Source organism: Molossus molossus, unplaced genomic scaffold (genome assembly GCF_014108415.1).
Source record: "Molossus molossus isolate mMolMol1 unplaced genomic scaffold, mMolMol1.p scaffold_m16_p_4, whole genome shotgun sequence".
Lineage (NCBI taxonomy): Eukaryota > Metazoa > Chordata > Mammalia > Chiroptera > Molossidae > Molossus > Molossus molossus.
The window spans coordinates 19,208,018-19,231,309 of record NW_023425377.1 but is presented as its reverse complement, the minus strand read 5'-3'; the positions used below and the strand labels follow the sequence as shown (position 1 = coordinate 19,231,309).

Below are 23,292 nucleotides of genomic sequence, written 5' to 3'. Positions count from 1 at the left end.
GCTCTCGCGGGCCCTGCCTGTCAGGGTAAGCGGCCCGCGCTTCCCAGAGCGGAACGTGAGACGAGAGAGTGTGGGAGGCCATCTGGGCCTGAGGGAGGAAGGGGAGTGGGGCGTGTGGAGAGGCAGGGAGTGTGAGACAAGGAGGCCCACAGAACAGTAGTAATATAACAACTCCCACCACAGGACAGTGCTGTTCTGGTGATGTGAGCCGAGACTTGACAAAGCGTCGTAAATATGCTTCATTCTATTTACCCTCTACTGCAGTCTTCCCAGGTGTACACTGTTATTAAAGCCATTTTCTACGATAGGAGAACTGAGGCATTGAGAGAGGTTAGGCAGTTCATGCAGAGTCCTGGAGCTAGTCGGTGTGGCTTCGGACTCAGGTCCGTCTGCCCCTGAGGCCCGTGCGTGTTAACTGCTCTGCAGAAAAAGGGAGGAGAGTTGAGGAGGAGGAGGGGGAGGAGGGAAGGATGAGTGTGAAGTGGGTGGGTAGTCCAGAACGGGAAGAGAACGGGGACGGGAGGTTGTGTGGAGGAAGGACCTGCGCTGGGAACCTTGCAGGCTTCCCCTTCTCGGTTCTTGTGGCCCCGCAACTTGTCCCTGCCGTCCTGTGTCTTTCTGAGCTGGAGCGGTTGCTCTGGAGGAGCCAGCTCCCAGGCCTGGGCCCCGTGGATGGTTTTACTGCTGTTCAGTTCAGGGTAGTGTCTTCCGACACTTTTGGGGTGGGGTGGGGTGGAGGAGAGGCGGGGAAGACGGCGGCGACCACCGTTGGTCGTTTGTAGAGACGACCCGCTTCCAGGTTGCTGCCATCTCTTCTAACGTACTTCTGCTTCCTTTTTCATCTTATGCATGCGCTGCAAAGCCTTTGTTCAGCCCCCTAACAGGGGTGTGTGATGTTTCTTGTTTTCTTGCACACACAGGCTTAAAACAAAACCAGAAAAGCCAAACCTTCTTTTGCCAAGCTTGCTCTGGATTGCTTGCGGAGAAAGCTTTCAGGTGGTTGTATCATTAGTTGTTCTTCAGAGCTTTTCTGGGTAAACAAGGAGCTTTGTTTTGGAGTTGTTTTACACTGTAGGGCGTCAGGAACGATGTGAACAGAATGTACTACAGATCAGCCCAGGGCAGGAACCTCACGTATTCGTGTGTGTGCGTGTGTGTGTGTGTGTGTGAGAGAGAGAGAGAGAGAGAGAGAGAGAGAGAGAGACCGAGAGAGACCGAGAGAGACCGAGAGAGACCTTTTACTCTGCACAGTCTAGTGCTGGGGAACAACAGGTATCGGTGCTTGTCTTTTGCTTTCATAGGGAGTGGAGTAGCTCATGTGGAGTCGTTTTAAAGTCAGCCTATGAGGCAAACATTACATGTGATCAAATTCATCCTTAAAAATTCCTTAGGAAGTTGCAAAGTTGGAGATGGCAGGACTGTTTCTGAGTAAATCCAGCAGGCTCAGTTTTTCCTTCAGCTATGAAACTTGTTACTCTTTCTTTGGTTGTGAACAGATAAAGTACTTAGGTTACCTTTAGGGACTGTGTTAGGCAAATACAGATAAATGAAGGGCACAGTCATTCTGCACTGTGAAGTACTCTGAGATGCAGACACTGAGAGGCTTAAAAGGAGGAAGACTACCAAGAGGAGCAGTGTGTTTGTGGTTCCCATCTTAGGCTCATTCTGGAGCATGTCCTCACTGAATGGAAAGTGGCAGGCAGAATTGCTGCCATTATTTATTATCATTTATTGTTTTGGCTAGCATATTTAGTGATTTATGCTGAGGTAAATGTGCATAATATGATTCCTCTTCAATTTTTGAGTGGCACTACATTTAGGGGCTTGCCAGCTATTGTCTGTTTCCCAACAATTTTCTTAGATAAGGGTTTGTTGCAAGAATGTCTTACATAGTTTTGCCAGTAGTCTGCTTTTGTGTTCCCCATTTGTCAGGTATGTATAACAATGGTTAGATTTTTAACAGTGGTTAGCTTTTTAAAAATTATTCTTTTTCTTAGAAATGGAAATCATGATGCTACCTTTTTAAAAATCCTTGCCCAAAGATAAACTTTCATTGATTTTTTTTTTTTTTTTTTTGAAGAGAGAGAAGAAGAGAGAGGAAATCAATGTGAGAAACATCGATCATTTACCTCCCATTGGCACCCCAACCAGGGATCCAGCCCACAACCTAAGTATGTGCCCTGACCAGAATGGAACCCACAACCTTTTGGTGTATGGGACAACTCTCTAACCAACTGAGCCATCTGGCCAGGGCATGATGCTGCCTTTTTAAATTAATGTCTCTGGATTTCAGTGTCTTATCTGTAAAATTTAGAGGAAGACAGCATTGTACAAAGTTGTGAAGTGTTTTCTCCACTGTTATTTTGAAGCAGAACCCGTATTTAGTGTCAATCACCAATATTTTGCATTATCTCTAAAAGATAAAGACTCTCTTTTAAAAACCATAACCACAATATAATGTAACACCAAAAATAAAAAAGGGGGGGGGGATCCTCACAAGATCCCAAAACAAAAAAGAAAAACCAGTCAGTCATTGTTCAGACTTCTAATGGTCTCAAAAATGTGGTAGTTCCCACCCCGACCAATAGTTTGTTGAAAGCAGGATCCAACTAAGGCCTATACATTTTGATTGGTTGATGTGTCTACTGAGTCTTTTATTAAATAACTTTTTTTTTTCAATTCTACATTTAGAAAAGAACGTTAGTCTTTTATTTTTATTTATTTATTTTTTATCCTCCCCGAGGACATTTTTCCACTTTTTGTTCAGATAGAGTAGGAGGGGGGAAGAGAGAGAGAGAGAGAAAGAGAGAAAGAGAGAAAGAGAGAAAGAGAGAAAGAAAGAAAGAAAGAAAGAAAGAAAGAAAGAAAAGATTGATGTGAAAGGGACACATCGAATGGCTGCCACCCACACAACCCAACCAGGGCCCGGGACAAATTGCAACCAAGGTACGTGCCCTTAGCAGGAACCGAACCTGGGTCTCTCTGGACCGCAGACCAATGCTCTAACCGCTGAGCCAAACCGGCCAGGGCTATTAAATAACTTTTTAAAAATTTATTTATTGACTTGAGAGAGAGAAAAAAACATAGATTTGTTGTTTCACTTATTTATGCATTCATTGATTGCTTCTTCTATGTGCCCTGACTGGAGATCGACCCTGCAACTTTGGCATATGGGATGATGCTTTAACCAATAGCTACCTGGCCAGGGCGAGTTTTTTACTTTAATTTTTTTGCAATTTGTTGAAGAAGTTGGGTGGTTCTTTATTTTTATTTTTTATTGATTTTAGAGAGAGGAAGGGAGAGAGAGAGAGAAGCATCGATGAGCGAGAACGTTGATTGGCTGCCTCCTGCATGCCTCCGACTGGAGATTGGGCCCATAACCTGGGCATGTGCCCAGACCGGGAATTGAACCGGTGACCTCTTAGTGCGAGGGTCAGTGTTCAACCACTGAAGCACACCAGCCGGGTGTGGGTGCTTCTTTAGATTTCTACAGTAGTTTCTGAATTTACTGATTGCATTTCTTTTTCTCTAAAACATCGATTTATTGTTCTGCTTATTTATGTATTCATTGGCTGACTTGAATGTACCCTGACCGGAAAGTGAACCCCCAACCTGGGCATATTGAGATGATGCTCCAACCAACTGACCTACCCAGCAAGGATGCTGATTGCGTTTTTGTGGTGTTATTTAACATGTCCCTCTGTCCTCTATATTTCCTGTAAATTGATAGTTATATCTAGAGATGTGGTCAGATTCAAAATTTTTTTTTGTGTGTAAAACTACAGTTATGTGAAGCATAACATTTTTGGTTCAACAATGGATTGCATATACTGTAGTGGTCCTATAAGATTATAGGGGAACTGAAAATTTTCTATTGCCTAGTGATGTCATGGCTGGCATTACACTGAAGTGAAACACATTACTCACATGTTTGGGGTGATGCTGGTGTAAACAGACCTACTGCACTGCCAGTCATATAAATGGATAACATAGAGCCCTGGCAAGGTGGCTAGGTTGGAGTGTCATCCCATGCACCAAAAGGTTGCGGATTCAATTCCTAGTTGGGGTACATGTGGGAGGCAACCATTCGACGTTTCTTTCACATCGATGTTTCTCTCTCTCTCTCTCTCTCTCAAGCAATGAAAACAGGCTCAGACGGTGTGGCTCAGTGCATTGAGCATTGTCCCATGGACTGAGAAGTCCCGCTTTGATTTCCAGTCAGAGCACCTGCCCCGGTTGTGGGCTCAATCCCCAGTAGGGCGTGTGTAGGAGGCAGCCAATCAATGTTTCTATCTCTCACCTTTCCTCTCTCTTTAAAAATTCAGTAAAGCTTATTTAAAAAATAAAAATATAAATAAAAACATATCCTTGATGAGGATTATACATATTACTTGATAATTATAATGACTGTATTACTAGTTATATACTTACTATACTTTTTACACTTATTTAAGAGGGTACTTTTTGTACTTACTGTGTCGTTTTGTACAGTAATGTATTGTACAGGTTTGTAGCATGGGAGCAACAGGCTATATACTGTATAGCCAGGTATGAAGTGGACTATGCCTTCTAGCTTTGTGTAAGTGTACTCTGTGATGTTTGCACAATGATGAAATTGCCTAGTGATGCATTTCTCAGACATACTCTCCTTAAGTGGTGCATGACTATTTCAGAGTGGTGATGTATTTTGTCAAGAGGCATATAATACCTTGTTGTCTCTTTTTGTGATAACAGCCATTGTGATTATTTTAACAGCTTTATTGGGGTATAATTTGCATGTTATAATACTTGCCCATTTCGTTGTAGAGTTCAGTGATTTTTGATAAATGTACTGAGTTGTGCAATCATTTTAATTTAGTTTGGGAACATTTCCATCACCTCAGTAAGATCCCTCATGCCCATTTTCTGTTAATCCCCATTCCTGTTCCCATCCCACCACTGTAGTCTACTTTCTGTGTTTATATATTTGCCTTTTCTGCTTATTCCATATAAATGCCATTATTAACCCTGGCCAGTTTGGCTGAACGGTTAGAGCGTTGGCCTGTGGACCAAAGAGTCTTGGGTTCGATTCCGGTCAAGGGCACGTACCTTGGTTGCGGTTCCTCTCCAGCCCTGATCGGGGTCTTGCCAGGAGGCAGCCAGTTGTTGTGTCTCTCTCACATCGATCTCTCTCTCTCTCTCCCTCTGTCTGAAGATGAATGGAAAAGTATCCTCGGGTGAGGATAAAAAAAAATAATAATAATAATGCCATTATGATTATTCATTAGGAATTGCAAAGTGGTGATTTTGTATTCATTTGTTAGCTGTATAACTTCTCTGAAGAGAAACCTTCAGCTGTTTGGTTTCTTCGAGGTTCAGTTTATATCAGAAAGACCATATACAATTTTAAAAATAAATTGATTCACTAGCATTCTCCATTGGTGACCAATTAAGTTTATTTCTTAGTTCATTATGAACTCATGGATATAAACCTATCTGATTTCGTTTTAATAAGTTGTGGTAATTATCCATAATGATGTTCATACTGTCTTTGACCAGAGGGAGCCTCTTCAAATTGTTCTTGAGTTCTTTTGACACAACCGTAAGAGTGTCTTAGCTGGGGAGCCTGGTTCTAAGGGTTTGATATAAATATCTAGTTGTCCTTTTTTAAAGCCTGCTCTTTGCTGCTTGGATGCCAAAGTCATTTTTTTGCTTGAGTCCCTTTTGTTGCTTTTGCTTTTATGGAAACATCTACAGGAATGATCCTCACTTTCCCTGAAGTAATTTATAGTTGTGTTTGAAATGACACCAAAAAGTAAATTGTTTCAGTTAGGGAAATAAGGAAGCTAAGTGGTCCTGGTTCAACATTAATGAGCATAGAAATGGTTTAAAGCCCTTTTGCTAAGGAAAACCTTACGCATGGCTTAGAATTGTGAGTCCTGACATTTTCTTAATTATGATCAGTAGTAAAGTCTACCCACATTTAGTCCGAACTTCTGCCCTTTTCTGATATTCTTTATTTGTTCATTTGCAAACCTTTCATTCATGCTCATTGTGTACAGAATAAAAATGACAAGAATGGATCTGCCTTTAAGGAGTGTCCACCTACATTTTTAGGAAGATACCAGTCTCCTTAAATTTCAGAGTACTTATAGAAAGTTTGCTGTGATTTCAGAGAAACATCTCGAAGTATAGGGTGCCTTAAATAAATGGAATCTTTGAGGGTTGCTGACAAACTAACAGATTGGTTTCCTAGAAATTTCTCAGAGAAATAATGACATTTAAGAATGCCAATTTTATTTTCCAGATTCTTACTGTATCTTGAATGTAGAAAGCAAAGATTTTTCTTGTTCTGTCCGTTGGAAGACACTCGTGCATTTTACTGTCTCTAGGTATTTCCCCCTGAATATATACATTGGCTCCCACTCTTACATTGTGTTGAGGATCCATGTGGTGGGGTTGCCTTTTAAGTAAATGCCCTTATAATAACCTCCTTCTAGTCTTTCTAAAATTTTATTTTATCCTTACCCGAGGACATTTTTGCATTTATCTTCAGATAGAGAGGGACGGAGAGAGGGGGGAAGAGAAAGAAAGAAACATCTATGTGAGAGAGACACATCGAGTGGTTGCTACCCACATGACCCCATCCGGGGCTGGGACAAACTGCAACCAAGGTATGTGCCCTTAACAGGAACCGAACCCAGGACCCTCTGGTCCACAGGCCGACGTGCCAACTACTGAGCCAAACCGGCCAGGGCTAGTCTTTTTTTTTAAATTGATTTTTCAGTCTGGCCAGTGTGGCTCAGTGGTTGAGCATCGATCCATGCACCAAGAGGTCGCTGATTTGATTCTTGGTGAGGACACATGTCCAGGTTGTGGGCCCAATCCCCAGTGTGGGGCATGTAGGAGGCGGCCAGTCGATGTTCTTTCTCATTGGCATTTCTCTCTCTCTCTCTTTCTTCCTCCCTCTCGCTCTAAAATCAATAAAGGAAAAAAATTAAAAATATTTAGAGAGAGAGGAAGGGAGAGAGAGATAGGAACATTGATGTGAGAGAGAAACATCTGTTGGCTGCCTCCTGCACGCCCCCTGCTTGGGATTGAGCCTGCAACCCAGGCATGTGCTCTGACTTTAATCCATGGGATGAAGCTCAATCCACTAAAACACACTGGCTGGGCTCCTTCTAGTTTTTTAAAAAAATTTTTTTTTCCTTTATTGATTTTAGAGAGAGAGGAACATCAAAGAGAGAGAACATCTATTGGCCACCTCCTGCATGCCCCTAACTGGGGACTGGGCCCACAACTTGGGCGTGTGTCCTGACTGGGAATCGAACCAGTGACCTCTTGGTGCATGGGTTGACGCTCAACCACTGAGCCACACCAGCTGGACTCCTTTTACTATTTTTATAACTAAGCATCTCATGTTGAGTTTAAAATAAAATAACAGCATTACTCTGAGGCTGAACCATGTTGAGTTTTATCTTGCAGAATATAGTCCCCTACCCAATTTCCTCCCAGAATATATACCATAAATCATTCTAGTTTTGGTTGAATTATATCTTCTGTCACTATTGTTGAATTGCTGCTTGGTTTCTTTACAATATTACATGTTTAAAAGTAGACATTAATAACTTAAATTCAAATTGTTCTTGTGGTCGTTAAGGTTGAAATTAGCAAGTGTTTTACCACTTAAATCGCTATTTGCACAAATCTAAAGAGGCACTATATTAAGTTAGTTAATTGCCTCTACTTCTATTTGAATTGTAGGGAAAAAAGAATTTCTCTTTTTGGGGGGGGCAAAAGGGGAGTCCCACACCCATATTCATCAAATAGGTGTAAGGACTTAAGTGTGAGAATTTAGGTCCACATTCTTTCAGGGTTTTAGAGATCCCAGGTACATTTAAACTGGCTAAAGTGATTCCTTTAGAAATGTTCCCATGGTTTGGTCTCAGTAGAGTGCTGTGAAAGTTACCGATAAGGGCATATTTGTGGACACGGGACTAATTTCAGTCTGTAGGTATTCTGGAGAGGGCTGAAAACTGGTTTAGGGTAGTGATTTCACTTCTGCGCTAAAGGGAAGCTTGGGCAAAAGTTTCTTAATAATTTTAATTTCTTTAGGTTAAAGTACTCAGTGTGTGTGTGTGTGTGTGCGCGCGTGTGTGTGTGTATAGAAAATAGTATAATAGTCTCAGTGTTTTAGCCTAAACTGGTGAAGTGATGATAAAATATTGTTTTGATGCCTTTGTTAAATTGACACATCTTATGCCAGTGTGTACATTTACGTGATTGCAAAATATATTTTTGAATCTAGATCAGATCAACCATTGACTTGCCCTCTATCATAGTCAGCTGAAAGCGACTTCTCAAGTTTCTTCAGGATGCCTGCAGCACTTGTGGAGAACAGCCAGGTTATCTGTGAAGTCTGGGCCAGCAATCTAGAAGAAGAGATGAGGAAGATCCGAGAAATTGTGCTCAGTTACAGTTATATTGCCATGGTAAAGAGCTCTACTCTACTCTTTTGACTAGCCTTCTGGTATGGACTTGGGGAATATTTAATATGAGATTTTGAAATATATGATTACACTAAAGTGATGGCACATTAAACATGATAGAAGGTTATATTGCTTTTGTGAAGTATCAAGGTAGCCAGTATGCCTGAGAAGGATGTAACCTTTAGTGTCTTAGATGGTTTGTAATGTTACTCTGTGTTTGAAAGTCTTTTTTTTTCCTTCTAATCCTTACCCGAGGACATTTTTTTTTTTTGCATTCATTTTCAGATAGAGCAGGAGGGAGAGAGGAAGGAAGAGAGAGAGAGAAACATCGATGTGAGAGAGACACATCGAATGGCTGCTACCCACAGGACCCCAACTGGGGCCAGGGACAAACTGTAACCTAGGTACATGCCCTTAGCGGAAACTGATTCCAGGACTCTCTGGTCCATGGGCCAATGCTCTAACCACTGAGCAAGACTGGCCAGGGCTGTGTTTGAAAGTCTTTACAGCAGAATTATGTCAGCCTATAGGGCATATTTGTCTCACAGATATGGTAAATTGTATAGTGTTTAAAACAATTTTTAAAAATTAGTTGACAGCATTTAAACTATAAAGAGACTTTACTTAAATTCCAGATTTTTTTTTTAAGCATGCCAGCGGTACATATTTATTATTATTCATGAACGGTCAAAAGACTTACAAGGCCCATTATTATTTGTAGAACCACACATATGAAATATCACTTAGGGACATGGAGTGAAAAGGACAGTGTTATATATATTTTAAAAATACAGACACATACACACATACTCTCTGGAGTGTTCACTGAGCACTGCTACAGAAGCAGGAGGCCTTGGGCTGCAGAAGTTCCAATATACATAACATGAAGAAGTATCTCAAGCATAAAAACTGTACTTAAGTTGCAAAAATAAAGTTTCTTTCTTCAAACATTTTGATCTGAGCTTAAGCAAAGCAAATAATAAACACCAATGATTTTCATACTATTTAACATGTTAAAAGAGAAAAGGGTCAGCGGTTGCAATAGTCCTAAAAATGTAGAGGTCAGAGGAATGAACAATGCGTTTCATCTCCCTGCCTCCCAAAGAAATCTACAGCAGGTCTATTTCATCCTGGCTCACAAATATTGAAGAACCGTAATCACTATACTCCCAACAGCAACTGAAGCCAGGACAAACAAAATGAAAGAAAGAAACATCACTATGTCAAGTAAGGCGTGATTGACCTTCGTTTCTTTACACGATTCCACTATTGCAAAAGCTTCGTTTACACTAGTGAAAGACCATTTGTCTCCATCTCTTATCAATGAGGAAGGGCCAGAGTGATTTTTTGATTCCAATTCGAAATGGTGTTCGCTGACCAAAGCCCAAGGTCTCCAATTTGGAGCAGTCAAGCTGAGCATTTCTTGGACGTTGGGCTCCTAAAACAGGACTGTCAGTTATTGGTCATAAGTGACTGCTGGGGAGACTGAAGGCGTCTGCAGTTGCACACACCATTTCATACTTCGTCATCTGTTCATTGCCAGACCAGTGAAAGGTTCCCCTAATCGATGGATCCAGCATTTTCTTCTCTGCTAACTGGTGACACATGGTGGCTACGTCTCTGACATGTGTGGGGAACGTCTGCTATCAGTGGTCCATGTTGGCCGACTTGTTGCGGAACTGCACTTTATCAAACATTACCTTCACGGCGCTTTCCTCTAGCTTTTCAACTTCTCCATACAGAACAGGAATTCTCAAAACAGCAGCTCCTAAATTGTTCTCCAGCACAGCCTTTTCTCCTAATTTTGATTTGCCATACAGATTCAGAGGACTTGGTATTTCTTCCTCGCTGTAAGGAGGATTTGTTCCATCAAATACATAATCTGAGCTAATATAGATTAGAAATGCTCCAATTGCAGCTGCTTCCTTTGCTAAATTCCCAGAAGCATCCATATGAAGTTGAACAGCAGCATCTGGCTGATTTTCTACAACATCTGGCCTCTCTGTTGCACAATGTACTATGACATGGGGCGCAAAATCATAAATGATGCGATAAACTGCGTTAGAATCCAAGAGATTCACATGCTCAAATTTTGGTCTTGCTCTTCTGAAACCACAGCCAACGGCATGCCAGTTATTCTGAAACTCTTTATGCACAGCTCCGGCAAGAAGCCCAGTGGCACCGGTAATCAGAACCCGCGTACTGGGGACATTAAATTCCTCCTGTTCCCTGACCTCGGGCATTTCAGACATGTTTCCAAAACGATCTCAGGAAAACAGATTTGGATAAGATTGAGCCTCTCTCTCCTCTGGCTGGGTCTGTGTTCTTTCTAAATTCCAGATTTTTTGCCATTTCTGGAAAAATTGGAAAAATGTGGCAATATTGGGCCACATTCCTGCCTGACATTGAGTGGCTGAAGAGGGGAGATATATGTGTCATGGTGATACTGAGGGTCTCTTTTAGAGGAGGCATGTAAGCCCCATAACTCATAACCATTTCATACCCTGTTTGCTTTACTCCTTCGCAGGAGCTGCTTGGAGTTTCTGACTCCTGCTGTAGAGATGATAGAATTAAATCTTTAGCCTGGTGTTTATTATGCTTTATGATCTTGTTCTTTTCACTCAAGCCAGACATGGCTATTTATTGTTTTTTTCTGAATGACATTTTCACTTTCCTCTTTCTGTATTTTTTATTCATATGTTGTTCTCAACTTAAAATGCTCTTGTTTGCCTATATATCTACCTATAGTTAGTCACCTACTTCTATTCACATCCTGCGTAGGATCTCCAAGTTGTGCAAAGCTTCATGATTTTAGTACTTCTGCAGGTGTCAGCAGGGTCAGTAATTTAAGATAGATTTTTCTGCCCAACCTTGGAGCTTGTCATATAACTTTTATAAATTGAGGTAAAAATTTTTTTATGAATGATCAATTCAGCATCCATTATTTTGTGAAACCTTATGAAGAGAGACTGTTTTCTTTTCCAGGACACAGAATTTCCAGGTGTTGTGGTACGGCCAATTGGTGAATTTCGTAGTTCCATAGATTACCAGTATCAGCTTTTACGGTGCAATGTTGACCTTTTAAAAATTATCCAGCTGGGCCTTACATTCACAAATGAGAAGGGAGAATATCCTTCTGGAATCAACACTTGGCAGTTCAACTTCAAATTCAACCTTACGTAAGTGAGACATTTCTGCATGTTATTCTTAGACTTGCTACATTTGTGCAGACTGTGATTTCTAACTGAATTTATTAATTTTAAGTTTTGTTTCCACCAAACCCAGGTAAGGGTTGGATGGAGCAGTCAAGCAGAGGATGGAATAAAGAATCTCAGAAAGTAAAGTTCCTCTTAAAGCACTTTTACAAGTCAACAATAAAAAGACAAATAATCTAATTAAAAACGGACAAAAGATCGGAATAGACATTTCTTGGAAGAAGATACACAAATGGCTAATAAGCCCCTGAAAAGATGCTCACAATTATGTCATTAGGGAAATGTGGATCAAAACCTCAGTGAGATACCACTTCACAGCCACTAGGTGGCTATAATAAAACAGAGAAAGGTTGGTAAGGATGTGGAGAAATTAGAATACTCATACATTGTTATTGGAAATGTAAAATGGTACAGCCTCTTTGGAAAACAGTTTGGCTGTTCAACAGGTTAAACAGAGTTACCATATTACCCAGCAATTCCACTCATAGGCATATGTCCAAGAGATTTGAAAACATACATCCATGCAAAAACTTGTATGTGAATGTTCATAGAAACATTATTAATAAAGGTCCAAAAGTTGAAGCAATCCAAATATCTGTGAAGTGACAAATTGATAAATTAAACTGTATATTCATGGAGTTGAATCAGTAGAGGAGTAAAAAGGAATGAAGTACTGATATATGCTGTATATGGATGGACTTTGGAAACATGCTAAGGGAAAGAAACCAGACACAAAAGGCCACATATATGATTCTGTTTATTTGAGATGTCCAAAATAGGCACATCTATAGAGACAGAAAGTAAATTAGTGGTTTCTAGAGCGGGGTGGGCCCTGGCCAGTTTGGTTCAGCAGTTGAGCGTAGGCCTGCGGACCAGCGGGTCCCGGGTTCAGTTCCCGCTAGGGGCACGTACCACAAAAAAATAAAATAAAATAGAGCAGGGTGGGAAGGTTATGGGATAATGGGGAGTGACTGCTTAATGGGTCAGGGTTTCTTTTTGAGGTGATGAAACCGTTTATAACTGATGGTGGTGGTGGTTGCAAATCTGTGCTTTACTAAAACTATTGAATTGTATACTTTAAATGAATAAATTGTTTAGTATGTGAATTAAATCTCAATAAAGGTATTTAAATGAAAGTCAAGTCAGTTTCCCAGTTAAGAGATCGGTGTTTGGATTGAAGTTCTGCTGTTTCTTCACTGGTTGACTTTGGGTTAGTTATTTTCTCTTTTGTAAGTCAGTTATCTGTAAAAGCGGGTTATTAGTATCTTTTATAATAAAAAATAAGGTATAGAGTGGGTACTAATCAAAGGTAGTTGAAACTGAAACTTCACTAGTAGTGGGAAAATTTTGATGTAATTTTTAAAAATACATTTTACTGTCTTTACACTGTTGTGGAACAGACCTCCAGAACTTTTTCATCTTGCAAATCTGAAACTTTATAACTATTAAATAACAATACCTATGAAATAATAAAATCACCATTCTACTTTCTGTTTAAGTGGAATCCTATAGTATCTGTTGTTTTATGACTGGCTTATTCCACGTAGTATACAGTCATCAAGGTTCGCCCATGTTGTAGCATGTGGCAGGATTTCCTTCCTAAAACTGAAAAATATTGCATTGTATGTAGATGCTACATTTTGTTTATCCATTCATCCATTGATGGACATATGGGTTCTTTCCATCCCTATACTATTGTAAATAGTATTGCTATGAACATGGATATGCAAATATCTCTTCAAGACCCTGTTTGCAATTCTTGTGGATATATGTCCAGAAATATGATTGCTAGATCATATGAGGATAATGTAATTTTTAAGGGGAAAATTGAGGGAAGACTATTGTTTTGCTGATTGTTTGAGGTGATGTTAGTGTATTTATTAGGCTCCAGTTCTTTTTTTTTAATCCTTACCCAAGGATATGTTTTCCATTCATTTTAGAGAGAGGGAAGAAGGAAGAGGGGAGAGAGAGAGAAACATTAATGTAAGAGAAACATTGATTGGCTGCCTCCCCTACGCACTGCGACTGGGGATCAAACCCACAACCTGGGTGTGTGCCCTGACCGGTAATTGAACCTGCCACTCTTCAGTGTATGGGACGATGCTCCAACCAACTAAGCCACATTGGCCAGGGCTAGGCTACAGTTACTTAATACTGCTTTGTTTAACTAGACATCAGGAGTATTTGATAGCTCAGGAATAATTTTATTGTCCCGGTGTTTAGAGATTTCTTTGAGTTTCAAAGAATAATTTGGAGAGATAATCTGGATCTTTCCTTTAACTATATTTTTCTAAGCCATTGCCAAAGCCTGTTATTTTTTCTAGAATGATAATATAATATGCAAAATAATGCAACCTTTTTATTGCAGGGTTTGTGTATATGTTTAAAATAATGTTTATTTGAGGTAGAACAGAAGACTGTAATCCAACACTGGTTTTAATTTAGTGGAAAAAAATAAATTATGGTGGTTTTCTTTCTAGACATCTCGCCTAAATTTACGTGGAAAAAAAAAAGGAAAACAGTGAAACCTAGTGGAAAATAAGTTATTTTCCCACTTTTGTGTTAGTTCTAAATATGCTGTGTCTAGATTAAGGGATATATCTTTACAGTGAAATATTATACCAAAGTTACAAAGGCTGTGGATGTCTGAGTATTGACTGGAAAGATGAACTGTGACATATAGATGTACGGAGGGAGGTGTGTAAGTGTAGGCAGAGAAAATAATCTGCAAGGATATACAAACAGAGTTGTTAATAGTTATTTCTATGGAGTAGCATTATAAGAACATTACTGTTTTTTCATTTTCTTCTATTTGAAATATATACATATATTTTTGGTTGATTCTATTTTTCTTTTTCTTTTTTTTTTTTTTTTGGTACATGCCCCTAGTGGGAACCAAACCCAGGACTCTCTGGTCCGTAGGCCAACGCTCCAACTGCTGACCCAAACCGGCCAGGGCGATTTTGTTTTTCTTTAAACAATGACAAAATATGGATATTTTATAGTTAGGACATTCATTTTATGGGGGAAATCCCATTTTTGTATCTGTTATAGAGATAAGATCATCTGCTTTGCATGCTTGCTGGAATATTGGAAACAATGAATTGGTCTATTCTTAAATTATGAATGCATTTCAAGACGACTTGTTCTGTGATAGAGTGATAATACTGTTACCCACCACTTCTGTTACATTATCCATCAGCTAAGAAGTGAACCCCTTCTTTTTTAGAGAGGACATGTACTCCCAGGATTCCATAGATCTCCTTGCAAATTCAGGACTGCAGTTTCAGAAGCATGAAGAGGAAGGGATTGACACATTGCACTTTGCGGAGCTGCTTATGACATCAGGGGTGGTTCTCTGTGACAATGTCAAATGGCTTTCATTTCACAGGTCAGCCCCAGAGAATGTGTGTATCTATTTGGGATCAGGGAATTGAATTCTTATGTTATTTTTGAAGTCCTTTTGGTTCTTCTGTTGGTCACTAGCAGTTAGAGGTTGAAATGGTAACTGTTATTCATGTTTGTTTTTCAAAAAACACTTTGGAGCTCATTCTGGTTTGTGTTACACAGTATTGGGCTCTATTATGTGGCTGGCAGCTGGTGTATTCAAAATGGAAAGATGGAGGGCAAGGAGGATTGAAGCATTTAGTTGTCTTTTTCTTATTTTTTAAGTGGCTGGCCTTGAGTTTCCTATGTACTTGAAAGCCAAATTCCCCATAGGAGATGTTATTTTACCTTTTCAGTACTTCTGAATTTTTAAAATTATTTTTTCTTTTTAAATTTTCATTTACTGCCCTGGCCAGTTTGGCTCAGCGGTTAGAGCGTCGGCCCGCGGTCCGGAGAGACCCGGGTTCGGTTCCCGCTAAGGGCATGTACCTCGGTTGCAGTTTGTCCCCGGCCCTGGTTGGTCGTGCGGGTGGCAGCCACTCGATGTGTCCCTTCACGTCGATGTTTCTCTCTCTCTCTCCCTTCCTCTCTCTCCCTCCCACTTTATCTGTACAAAAAATGGAAAAATATCCTCGGGTGAGGATAAAAAAATAAATAAATAAATAAATAAATGTTCATTTACTGATTTCAGAGAGACAGGTAGGGGAGAGGGGGAGAAAGAGAAAGAAACATCGATTTCTTCCACTTATTTATGCATTTTTTTTTTTATCTTCACCTAAGAACATTTTTGCATTATCTTCAGATAGAGAGGGAGGGAGAGAGGAAGGAAGAGGGAGAGAGAGACACATCAACTGGTTGCCATCCACTCGACTCCATCCGGGGCCGGGGACAAACTGCAGCGAAGGTACATGCCCTTAGCGGGCACCGAACGTGGGACTCTCTGGTCCGCAGGCTGACACTCTAACTGCTGAGCCAAACTGGCCAGGGCTATGTATTTTTTTCTTTATTTATTTTTAGAGGTGGGGGGGAGAGAGAAACGTTGATGAGAGGTAGCATTGATTGGCTGCCTCCTGCATGCCCCCCATTGGTGATTTGGCCACAACCTGGGCATGTGCCCTGACTGGGAATCGAACCAGCGACCAATCTTAGTGCATGGGTTGATGCTCAACCACTGAGTCATACCGGCTGGGCATATTTATGCATTTATTGGTGATTCTTGTATGTGCCCTGACTAGGGATTGAGCCCACAACCTTGATGTATTGGGACAGTGCTCCAGTTAACTGAGCTACCTGGCCAGAACCAGTACTTCTGAATTTTTGATGAATAAAAAAAACTCACATTTATAAACCCATGGGTTTTTTACATATCTTCCATATTAGTCTATGTTGATTTTTTTTTTTTTTAAATCCTCACCTGAGGACATTTTTCCAATTTTTATTCAGATAGAGTGGGAGTGAGAGAGGGAGAGAGAGAAACATCGACGTAAAGGGACACATCAAGTGGCTGCCACCTGCACGACCCAACCAGGGCCGGGTACAAACTGCACCCGAGGTACATGCCCTTAGCGGGAACCGAACCCGGGTCTCTCTGGACCACATGCCGACGCTCTGACCGCTGAGCCAAACCGGCCAGGGCTATGTTGATTTTTAATGGAAAGTTCACATTACAGTAGGATAAAATACTTTGGAAGACTGAAAGATAGCATCATAAACTCTGAGAAATACACCGGTTGAATACTGGGGCATAATAACTATTGCTTGCTCTTTCACCTTAATACCTCCTTCTCTCCTTGTAGTGGCTATGATTTTGGCTACATGGTAAAGTTACTTACGGATTCTCGTTTGCCAGAAGAGGAACATGAATTCTTTCATATTCTGAACCTTTTCTTCCCATCCATTTATGATGTGAAATACCTGATGAAGAGTTGCAAAAATCTTAAGGTACAATATTTTTCTTAATACTAGTAACAACAAAAAAGCAGACTTACCATTTTGCTTTGTTATTTGTTCAGCATGCATTCTTGTTTTGTTTTTGTTAATTCTTGAGGATATTTTTTTCCTTTTTTATTTTACATTATTTTATTTTTTTAGAGAAAGTTGAAGGGGGGTAGGAGGGAAGACAGAGAGAAACATCGTTATAAGAGAGACACATCGGCTGGTTGCCTCCTACACAGGCCCCGACCAGGGCTGGGGAGCAAACCCACAACCCACGATGTCCTTGACTGGGAATCGAACCTGTGATCCTTCGGTCTGCAGGCCCGATGCTCTAAACACTGAGCCAAACCAGCCAGGGCCAGCCTACATTTTTGAGTGACTGCTAGGTGCCAGCATTGTGCTAGACATATTGTATAAAGAGATGAATGGGCCCTGGTTGGTTTGGCTCAGCGGTTAGAGTGTCGGCCTGCGGACCAGAGAGTCCCAGGTTTGGTTCCCGCTAAGGGCACGTACCTCAGCTGCAGTTTGTCCCTGGCTCCGGTTGGGGTCGTTTGGGTGGCAACCATTCGAATGTGTCTCTCTCACATTGATGTTTCTCTCTCTCTCTCTGTCCCTCTCTCCCTCCCGCTCTATCTGAAGATAAATGCAAAAATGTCCTCGGGTGAGGATAAAAAACAAAAAACAAAAATAGGAGCTGGTTGGCATAGGAATTTATGTGGTAACTGTCTTTAACCTGGGTATGAAGGGAGCCCTCTGCTTCTTTCATCACAAGACAGGTTTTCTTCACTTAAGGCCCATGAACCTAGTGAAACACTTGATAACAGGTGTATTTGTAACAGTAATGGGGTCTGTAGGTACCAGACTCAGATCAGAGTTCTTAACCCTAGACTGGTGTGCTGCAGGAATTTTTAAAACATGCAATACCTGACTAGTCAGTGACACTGACATCTCTTCCCTTACATTGTCAAATAAAAACGACAGCAGCCAACATAATAGCTGTTCGATGTGAATGCCCTGTCTTGAACCATAAATATATAGGTCATATAACAGAGTTGCATCTTATTGGTCATATTGCATAATAAGGTTGCATCTGATTGGTTAATTCTTGGTATGGCTATTCTTATGTATAAGTATAGGCACCTGCTTTTTGAAAAAGTCACTTTGGAGCAAAGTGTAGATAATTACTGTTATTATGTTTTTGTAAATTAATTAAAATGATATATGTTTAATTTTGTCAGATCGACATATAATATATTTTTAGTGTGCTGCATAATTTTAGTAATTAGTTTGTGTGTACCATGAGATGAAAAAGGTTGCAAGTTGTTGGTCTAGAGTCTAGATAGTTTAAGAACTCACTACCCTAATAAATTATTGACATAAGAGGTTTGCTGTCTTGAGTTAGATTGGCATTTATATTTCTTAAAACTTGTTTTACAATAGTTAGGATTTTATGGGGCAGAGATCTGACAAAATTAATGATAAAAGAAAGAAGTGAAAAGTGGAATATAACACAATGTATCATTTGGAGTGGCCTGTTCCCACTTCTCATCACCAAAAGAAGTACACTCAAGAATGGATTTAATTGACTGGAGTAGTGGAGTGTGGGTTTGTAATATTATCTTTGTTTTCCTTACATCTCCAGGGAGGTCTTCAGGAAGTTGCTGATCAGTTGGATTTGCAGAGAATTGGAAGGCAGCATCAGGCAGGCTCAGACTCACTGCTGACAGGAATGGCATTCTTCAGGATGAAAGAGGTAAGGCTAAGGAAGGAGTAGGATGACCTTTGTGGTCTGAGTTTTATTGAAAACTTAGTTTCTGTTGGAAGTTGATAACTGCATTGAAAGCTGGTTTCTTGTTTGTTTGTTATGACGTTCAGTATATTAAATATAGTTTAAAATGGAGGCCACTCAGCATGCCCAAGTCTAGAAGTATATTTGGTATTACTAGCAACTCTAATTGTTGCAATTATTTGATTTTCTTCTGATTTCTATAATGTGAACACATTTATTAGACCACCTATTTATCCCACAACTAACATCATACTCAATCAACAGCTTTTCCTCTAAGGTCAGAAACTGGACAAGGATGCCCACTCTCGCCACTTTTATTCAACATGGTATTGGAAGGTCTAGCTAGAGCAATAAGGCAAGAAAAAGAAATTAAAAAAGCATCTAGATCAAAAAAGAGGAAGCTATTAACTGTCAGTATTTGCAGATGACATGATATTATCTATGGAAACCTTAAGACTCCACCAAAAAACTGTTAGAACTAACAAATTCAGTAAAGTTGCAGCATACAAACTCTGGCCGGGTAGCCAGTTGGTTAGGGCGTTGTTCCAGTACGCCAAGGTTGGGAGTTCAGTCACCAGTCAGTACATACAAGAAGCAACCAATAAATACATAAATAAGAGGAACAACAAATTGAGGTCTCTGTCTCTGTCTGTCTCTCCCTCCCCCCTCCTTCCCTTCCTATCTTTAAAAAAAAAGCAAAAAAACCCAAAAATGTTGCAGGATACAAAAATAAATATACAGAATTTTTTTTGTGTTTCTGTACACTAATAATGAACAATCAGAAAGTTATAAAAACAATTTTATTTATAATTGCATCAAAAAGAACGAAATACCTTGGAATAAATGTAACCAAAAACCACCTGGCCTGTATGGCTCAGTTGGTTGAGCGTCCTGCCTTGCACCAGGAGGTTGTCCTATGCACCAGGAGGTCACCAGATCTGATTCCCAGTCAGGGCACATGCCCAGGTTTCAGGCTCAATCCCCAGTTGGGGGGCGTGCAGGAGGCAGCCAATTGGTGTTTCTATCTCTCTCTCCCTCTCCCTTCCTCTCTCTAAAATCAATAAAAAACATACTGAAAAAAATTTTAACTAAAGACCTGTACCCTGAACACTGTAAGACAGTGATGAAAGAAAGACGAGCCTGGCCGGTGTGGCTCAGTGGTTGAGTGTCAACCCATGCACCAAGAGGTCACGGTTCGATTCCTGGTCAGTGCACATGCCCAGGTTGTGGGCCCAATCCCAAGTGGGGGTACACAGGAGGCACCCAATTAATGTTCTCTCCTTTCCTCTCTTTCTAAAATCAGTAAAGAAAAAATATTAAAAAAATAAAATTGAAGACAACCAAATGAGTGGAAAAATATTCTGTGCCCATGGATTGGAAGAATTAATATTGTTAAAATGTCCATACTTCTCAAAGTTATCTACAGGTTTGATGCAATCCCCATAAAATTCCAATGGCATTTTTCACAGGAATAGAGCCCACAATCGTAAAATTTGTATGGAACCACAAAAAGACTCCAAATTGAGCAGTACTGGGAAAGAACAAAGCTGACAGCATCAATCTTCCTGATTTTGCCCCCTGAAGTACTTTTGGTAGTGGCTGGAGACATTTTTGGTTGGCATAACCTGGGGGTGGAGCTTGGGGGTCAGCATGCTACTGGCCAGGGATGCTGCTAAATATCATAGAGTACTACAATACATTGGACAAGCCACACTCACCCCAACAAAGTCATCCTGCCCAGCAGTGCCCGGGTTGAGATAAACACCCTGTTATAAGCGCTTAATGTCCATTATCTCACTAATGACAACTTATGATGATACTGTGTTTTATAGATAGGGAACAGGGCTTAAGGAAAGTTGAAGTGACTTTCCTAAGGTCGCACAGTGGGTCAGTCTGTAGATCCCAATCTCTTAACCATTGCCCTGCCTGTTAAAGAGAAGGGACGAAATGGGACATTTGTACTAAGCAGCAGCAGCACGGATCCCGGCAGTAAAAGAACTCATGGAAAAAAGAAGTCTGTTCAGAAAGGAGCATGAAAAGGTTTGGAACCTTTCTTAATGGAATGAATTTCTAGTTGACTAGATTTTCAGGTCTCTAAAAGAGCTGGGAAGTGCTGATGTAGTGTTGAGACTTGACATGATTCTTGGCATAAGTCTTGGCATGATTCTTACCACGGGTTCTCTGTCCCATTCTGCAGTTGTTTTTTGAGGACAGTATTGATGATGCCAAGTACTGTGGGCGGCTTTATGGCCTGGGCACGGGAGTGGCCCAGAAGCAGAATGAGGATGTGGACTCTGCCCAGGAGAAGATGAGCATCCTGGCGATCATCAACAACATGCAGCAGTGATGGTGGCGAGGCTGTCCTGGGTGCGCCTGCCCCAGAGTGGTGCTTACTGTGCTGACTGTGTATACTTATCTTCCTCCCCAAGAGAAATGCTTCTTTTGAGCAAACTGAACTTACCATCTGCATTGAGCAGAAAGACTTGTTTTACTGAAGACAAAGAGGTCTTTTAGATCCAGAAGAGGGGGGTTTGCTCTGAATTTGTAAACAAGTCTTACCTACCTGTTCCTCATCCCCAGGCCTCTTCTCCAGTTGCCTCCTGCCACCAGCATTCATGGCTCATTTGCAACCTTTTAAAATATCCAGGACGAGTGAGAAACAAACTAGTAAAATGTATATAACTCTTACGTGTTGTCATTCTTTTTCTTTTAAATTTGTTGCTAATCTCTGAGGATGAAGACTTGCTATGAATCTCAGCTGAGCTGAGGGCTTCCAGGAAAAGTGGAACAAAACGGTATTCTTAAGTGTGGGTGGTAGGTGTTGAGTCTTATCCTTTCCTTTTTTTGACCCTTCTCAAGGACAATTACTTTCCTCACACTTTGTTAGTCTTTTTTTTATGTACTATTATTTGGAAATGAATTACATGCTCATTGCTGACATTTGAAGACCAGATAATGAAAACTTGCCTAAAAACAATATTCGACTGAATCTGTCTATGCATCAGGAACACCAGAGTGGGCATTAAGTCAACCACTTAAGTGTCTTTACGTTCTTTTGTGCCACTGGGATTTGTCACATGTGCGTCATTTGAAATCATCTTACGTTTTCATGTAGTAAAATCATGGATTTGATCCTGAAGGACATTAGTTAAGATCAGAATTTTGGATCATAAGTCTGTTGTGATTTTGGATGGTCATTTGTATTCCCCACCCCTCTTCTCTGTTTTCCCTGCTTTTTCTTTCAGCAAACATGAGAAGTTCGGAGGATGGATTCATGTGAGTGCCAGGAATGTGAATCTTTGAAAAGTTTTAGTGGTTCATGTAAACAGGGCAGTACAGAATTTGATTTGTAGAGTTCTCTTGGAGTAATATCCCACAACTGGGGTAGAAAACTCAGGACTGTGATTTTTTTTTTTTCTTCTCAAAAGAATTAAATGTAGTCATTTAAAAAGTACACTGTATTTTTTTTTTTTTTTGAATGACTACAGTAAGAACAATTTTGAAAAACCAAAACCCATTAGTGATGGTGGAAATGAAAACTGGCAACTCACGGAAGTGGATGAATAGTCTTGCATTTTAAAAGCTTATAGAAAACTCAATTTGAAATGATTAAAAAATGTCAAGTATTATAAGCTGGTATTTAAGATGCTTGTAAATATATTTATGTTTTTAATTTTGTATAATAAAGATTTCTTTTTAACTACTGGCATGAAGGTTTGGTCATTCATAGCTGTGAATTCCTGGCTCTGGAAATGGACGTTTGCTCTCCGTAGCAGAAGCACCTGGTCTCTCTAAACTGTTGCCTCCATTTTCCACAAGTTGGCTTGCATACAGACAGCTCACTTTTTAAAATTTTAATCCTCACCTGAGGATATTTTTTCCATTTATCTTTAGATAGAGTGGAGGGGAGGGAGGGAGGGAGGGAGAGAGAGAAACATTGATGTGAGAGAGACACATCAACTGGTTGCCTCCCGCACGACTCCAACCAGGGCCGGGGATGAACTGCAACTGAGGTACATCCCCTTGGCCCGGAATTGAACCTGTGACTGGTCCACGGGCCAACATTGTAACCACTGAGCCATACTGGCCAGGGCCAAACAGCTCACTTTGAAGGAAACTTAATGAGCAGTTGTGTAAACGAAACACTTCAAACTCCTTGACGATTATTGAGCCTTACTTGGAAACCAGTTTTAACTATTTCTTGGGGCCATTTCATTATATAGATGGTGACTTGTTAATTAGAATTCTTTTATACCAGTTGAACTTCAGATAAACTCAGAACTTTGTGTCTAACCCTTCCTATTGGCACAAAGTGTGGAGTTGTGAGAAGTCAGGTACAGGAGCGGAGCAGGTCTAGGATTTGGACTGGGATGGACATATATATAGGATGCGAGATCTTCATTGCTAAGATTTGCAGTAAAATCAGCATAGCCAGTGGTTCTTAGTCCAAGTGCTTTGGTATGCTGGTGACTATGAACTCTGCACAGATCTCTTTCTA

At 40.5% G+C, this 23,292-nt stretch overlaps 1 protein-coding gene and 1 pseudogene across 4 annotated transcripts; one reads left to right on the top strand and one right to left on the bottom strand.

Moving 5' to 3' along the window:
• Positions 1 to 22,503, top strand: CNOT8 (CCR4-NOT transcription complex subunit 8). 4 transcript variants are annotated; one of them, XM_036239837.1, is made up of 7 exons: positions 1 to 25; positions 8,288 to 8,471; positions 11,454 to 11,647; positions 14,913 to 15,074; positions 16,867 to 17,011; positions 18,648 to 18,758; positions 20,992 to 22,503. In XM_036239837.1, the coding sequence occupies exons 2-7, from the start codon at positions 8,355 to 8,357 to the stop codon at positions 21,139 to 21,141; spliced, it is 879 nt and encodes a 292-aa protein (XP_036095730.1). In that variant the 5' UTR covers positions 1 to 25; positions 8,288 to 8,354; the 3' UTR covers positions 21,142 to 22,503. The 4 variants fall into 4 exon arrangements, with proteins under 4 accessions (XP_036095730.1, XP_036095732.1, XP_036095731.1 ...); XM_036239839.1 differs by lacking the exon at positions 1 to 25 and having other exon boundaries at positions 21,528 to 22,210; XM_036239838.1 differs by lacking the exons at positions 1 to 25; positions 20,992 to 22,503 and adding an exon at positions 20,730 to 20,769.
• LOC118615185 lies at positions 9,755 to 10,720 on the bottom strand (annotated as a pseudogene).
• Positions 22,504 to 23,292: the final 789 nt, after the last annotated feature.

Excerpts from the sequence above, each read along its gene's own strand:
- CNOT8 (XM_036239837.1), top strand. The coding sequence starts at position 8,355 with ATGCCTGCAGCACTTGTGGAGAACAGCCAGGTTATCTGTGAAGTCTGG. Across the intron at positions 8,472-11,453 it reads GTTACAGTTATATTGCCATG|GACACAGAATTTCCAGGTGT; the intron begins GTAAAGAGCTCT and ends TTTCTTTTCCAG. Across the intron at positions 18,759-20,991 it reads CATTCTTCAGGATGAAAGAG|TTGTTTTTTGAGGACAGTAT; the intron begins GTAAGGCTAAGG and ends CCCATTCTGCAG.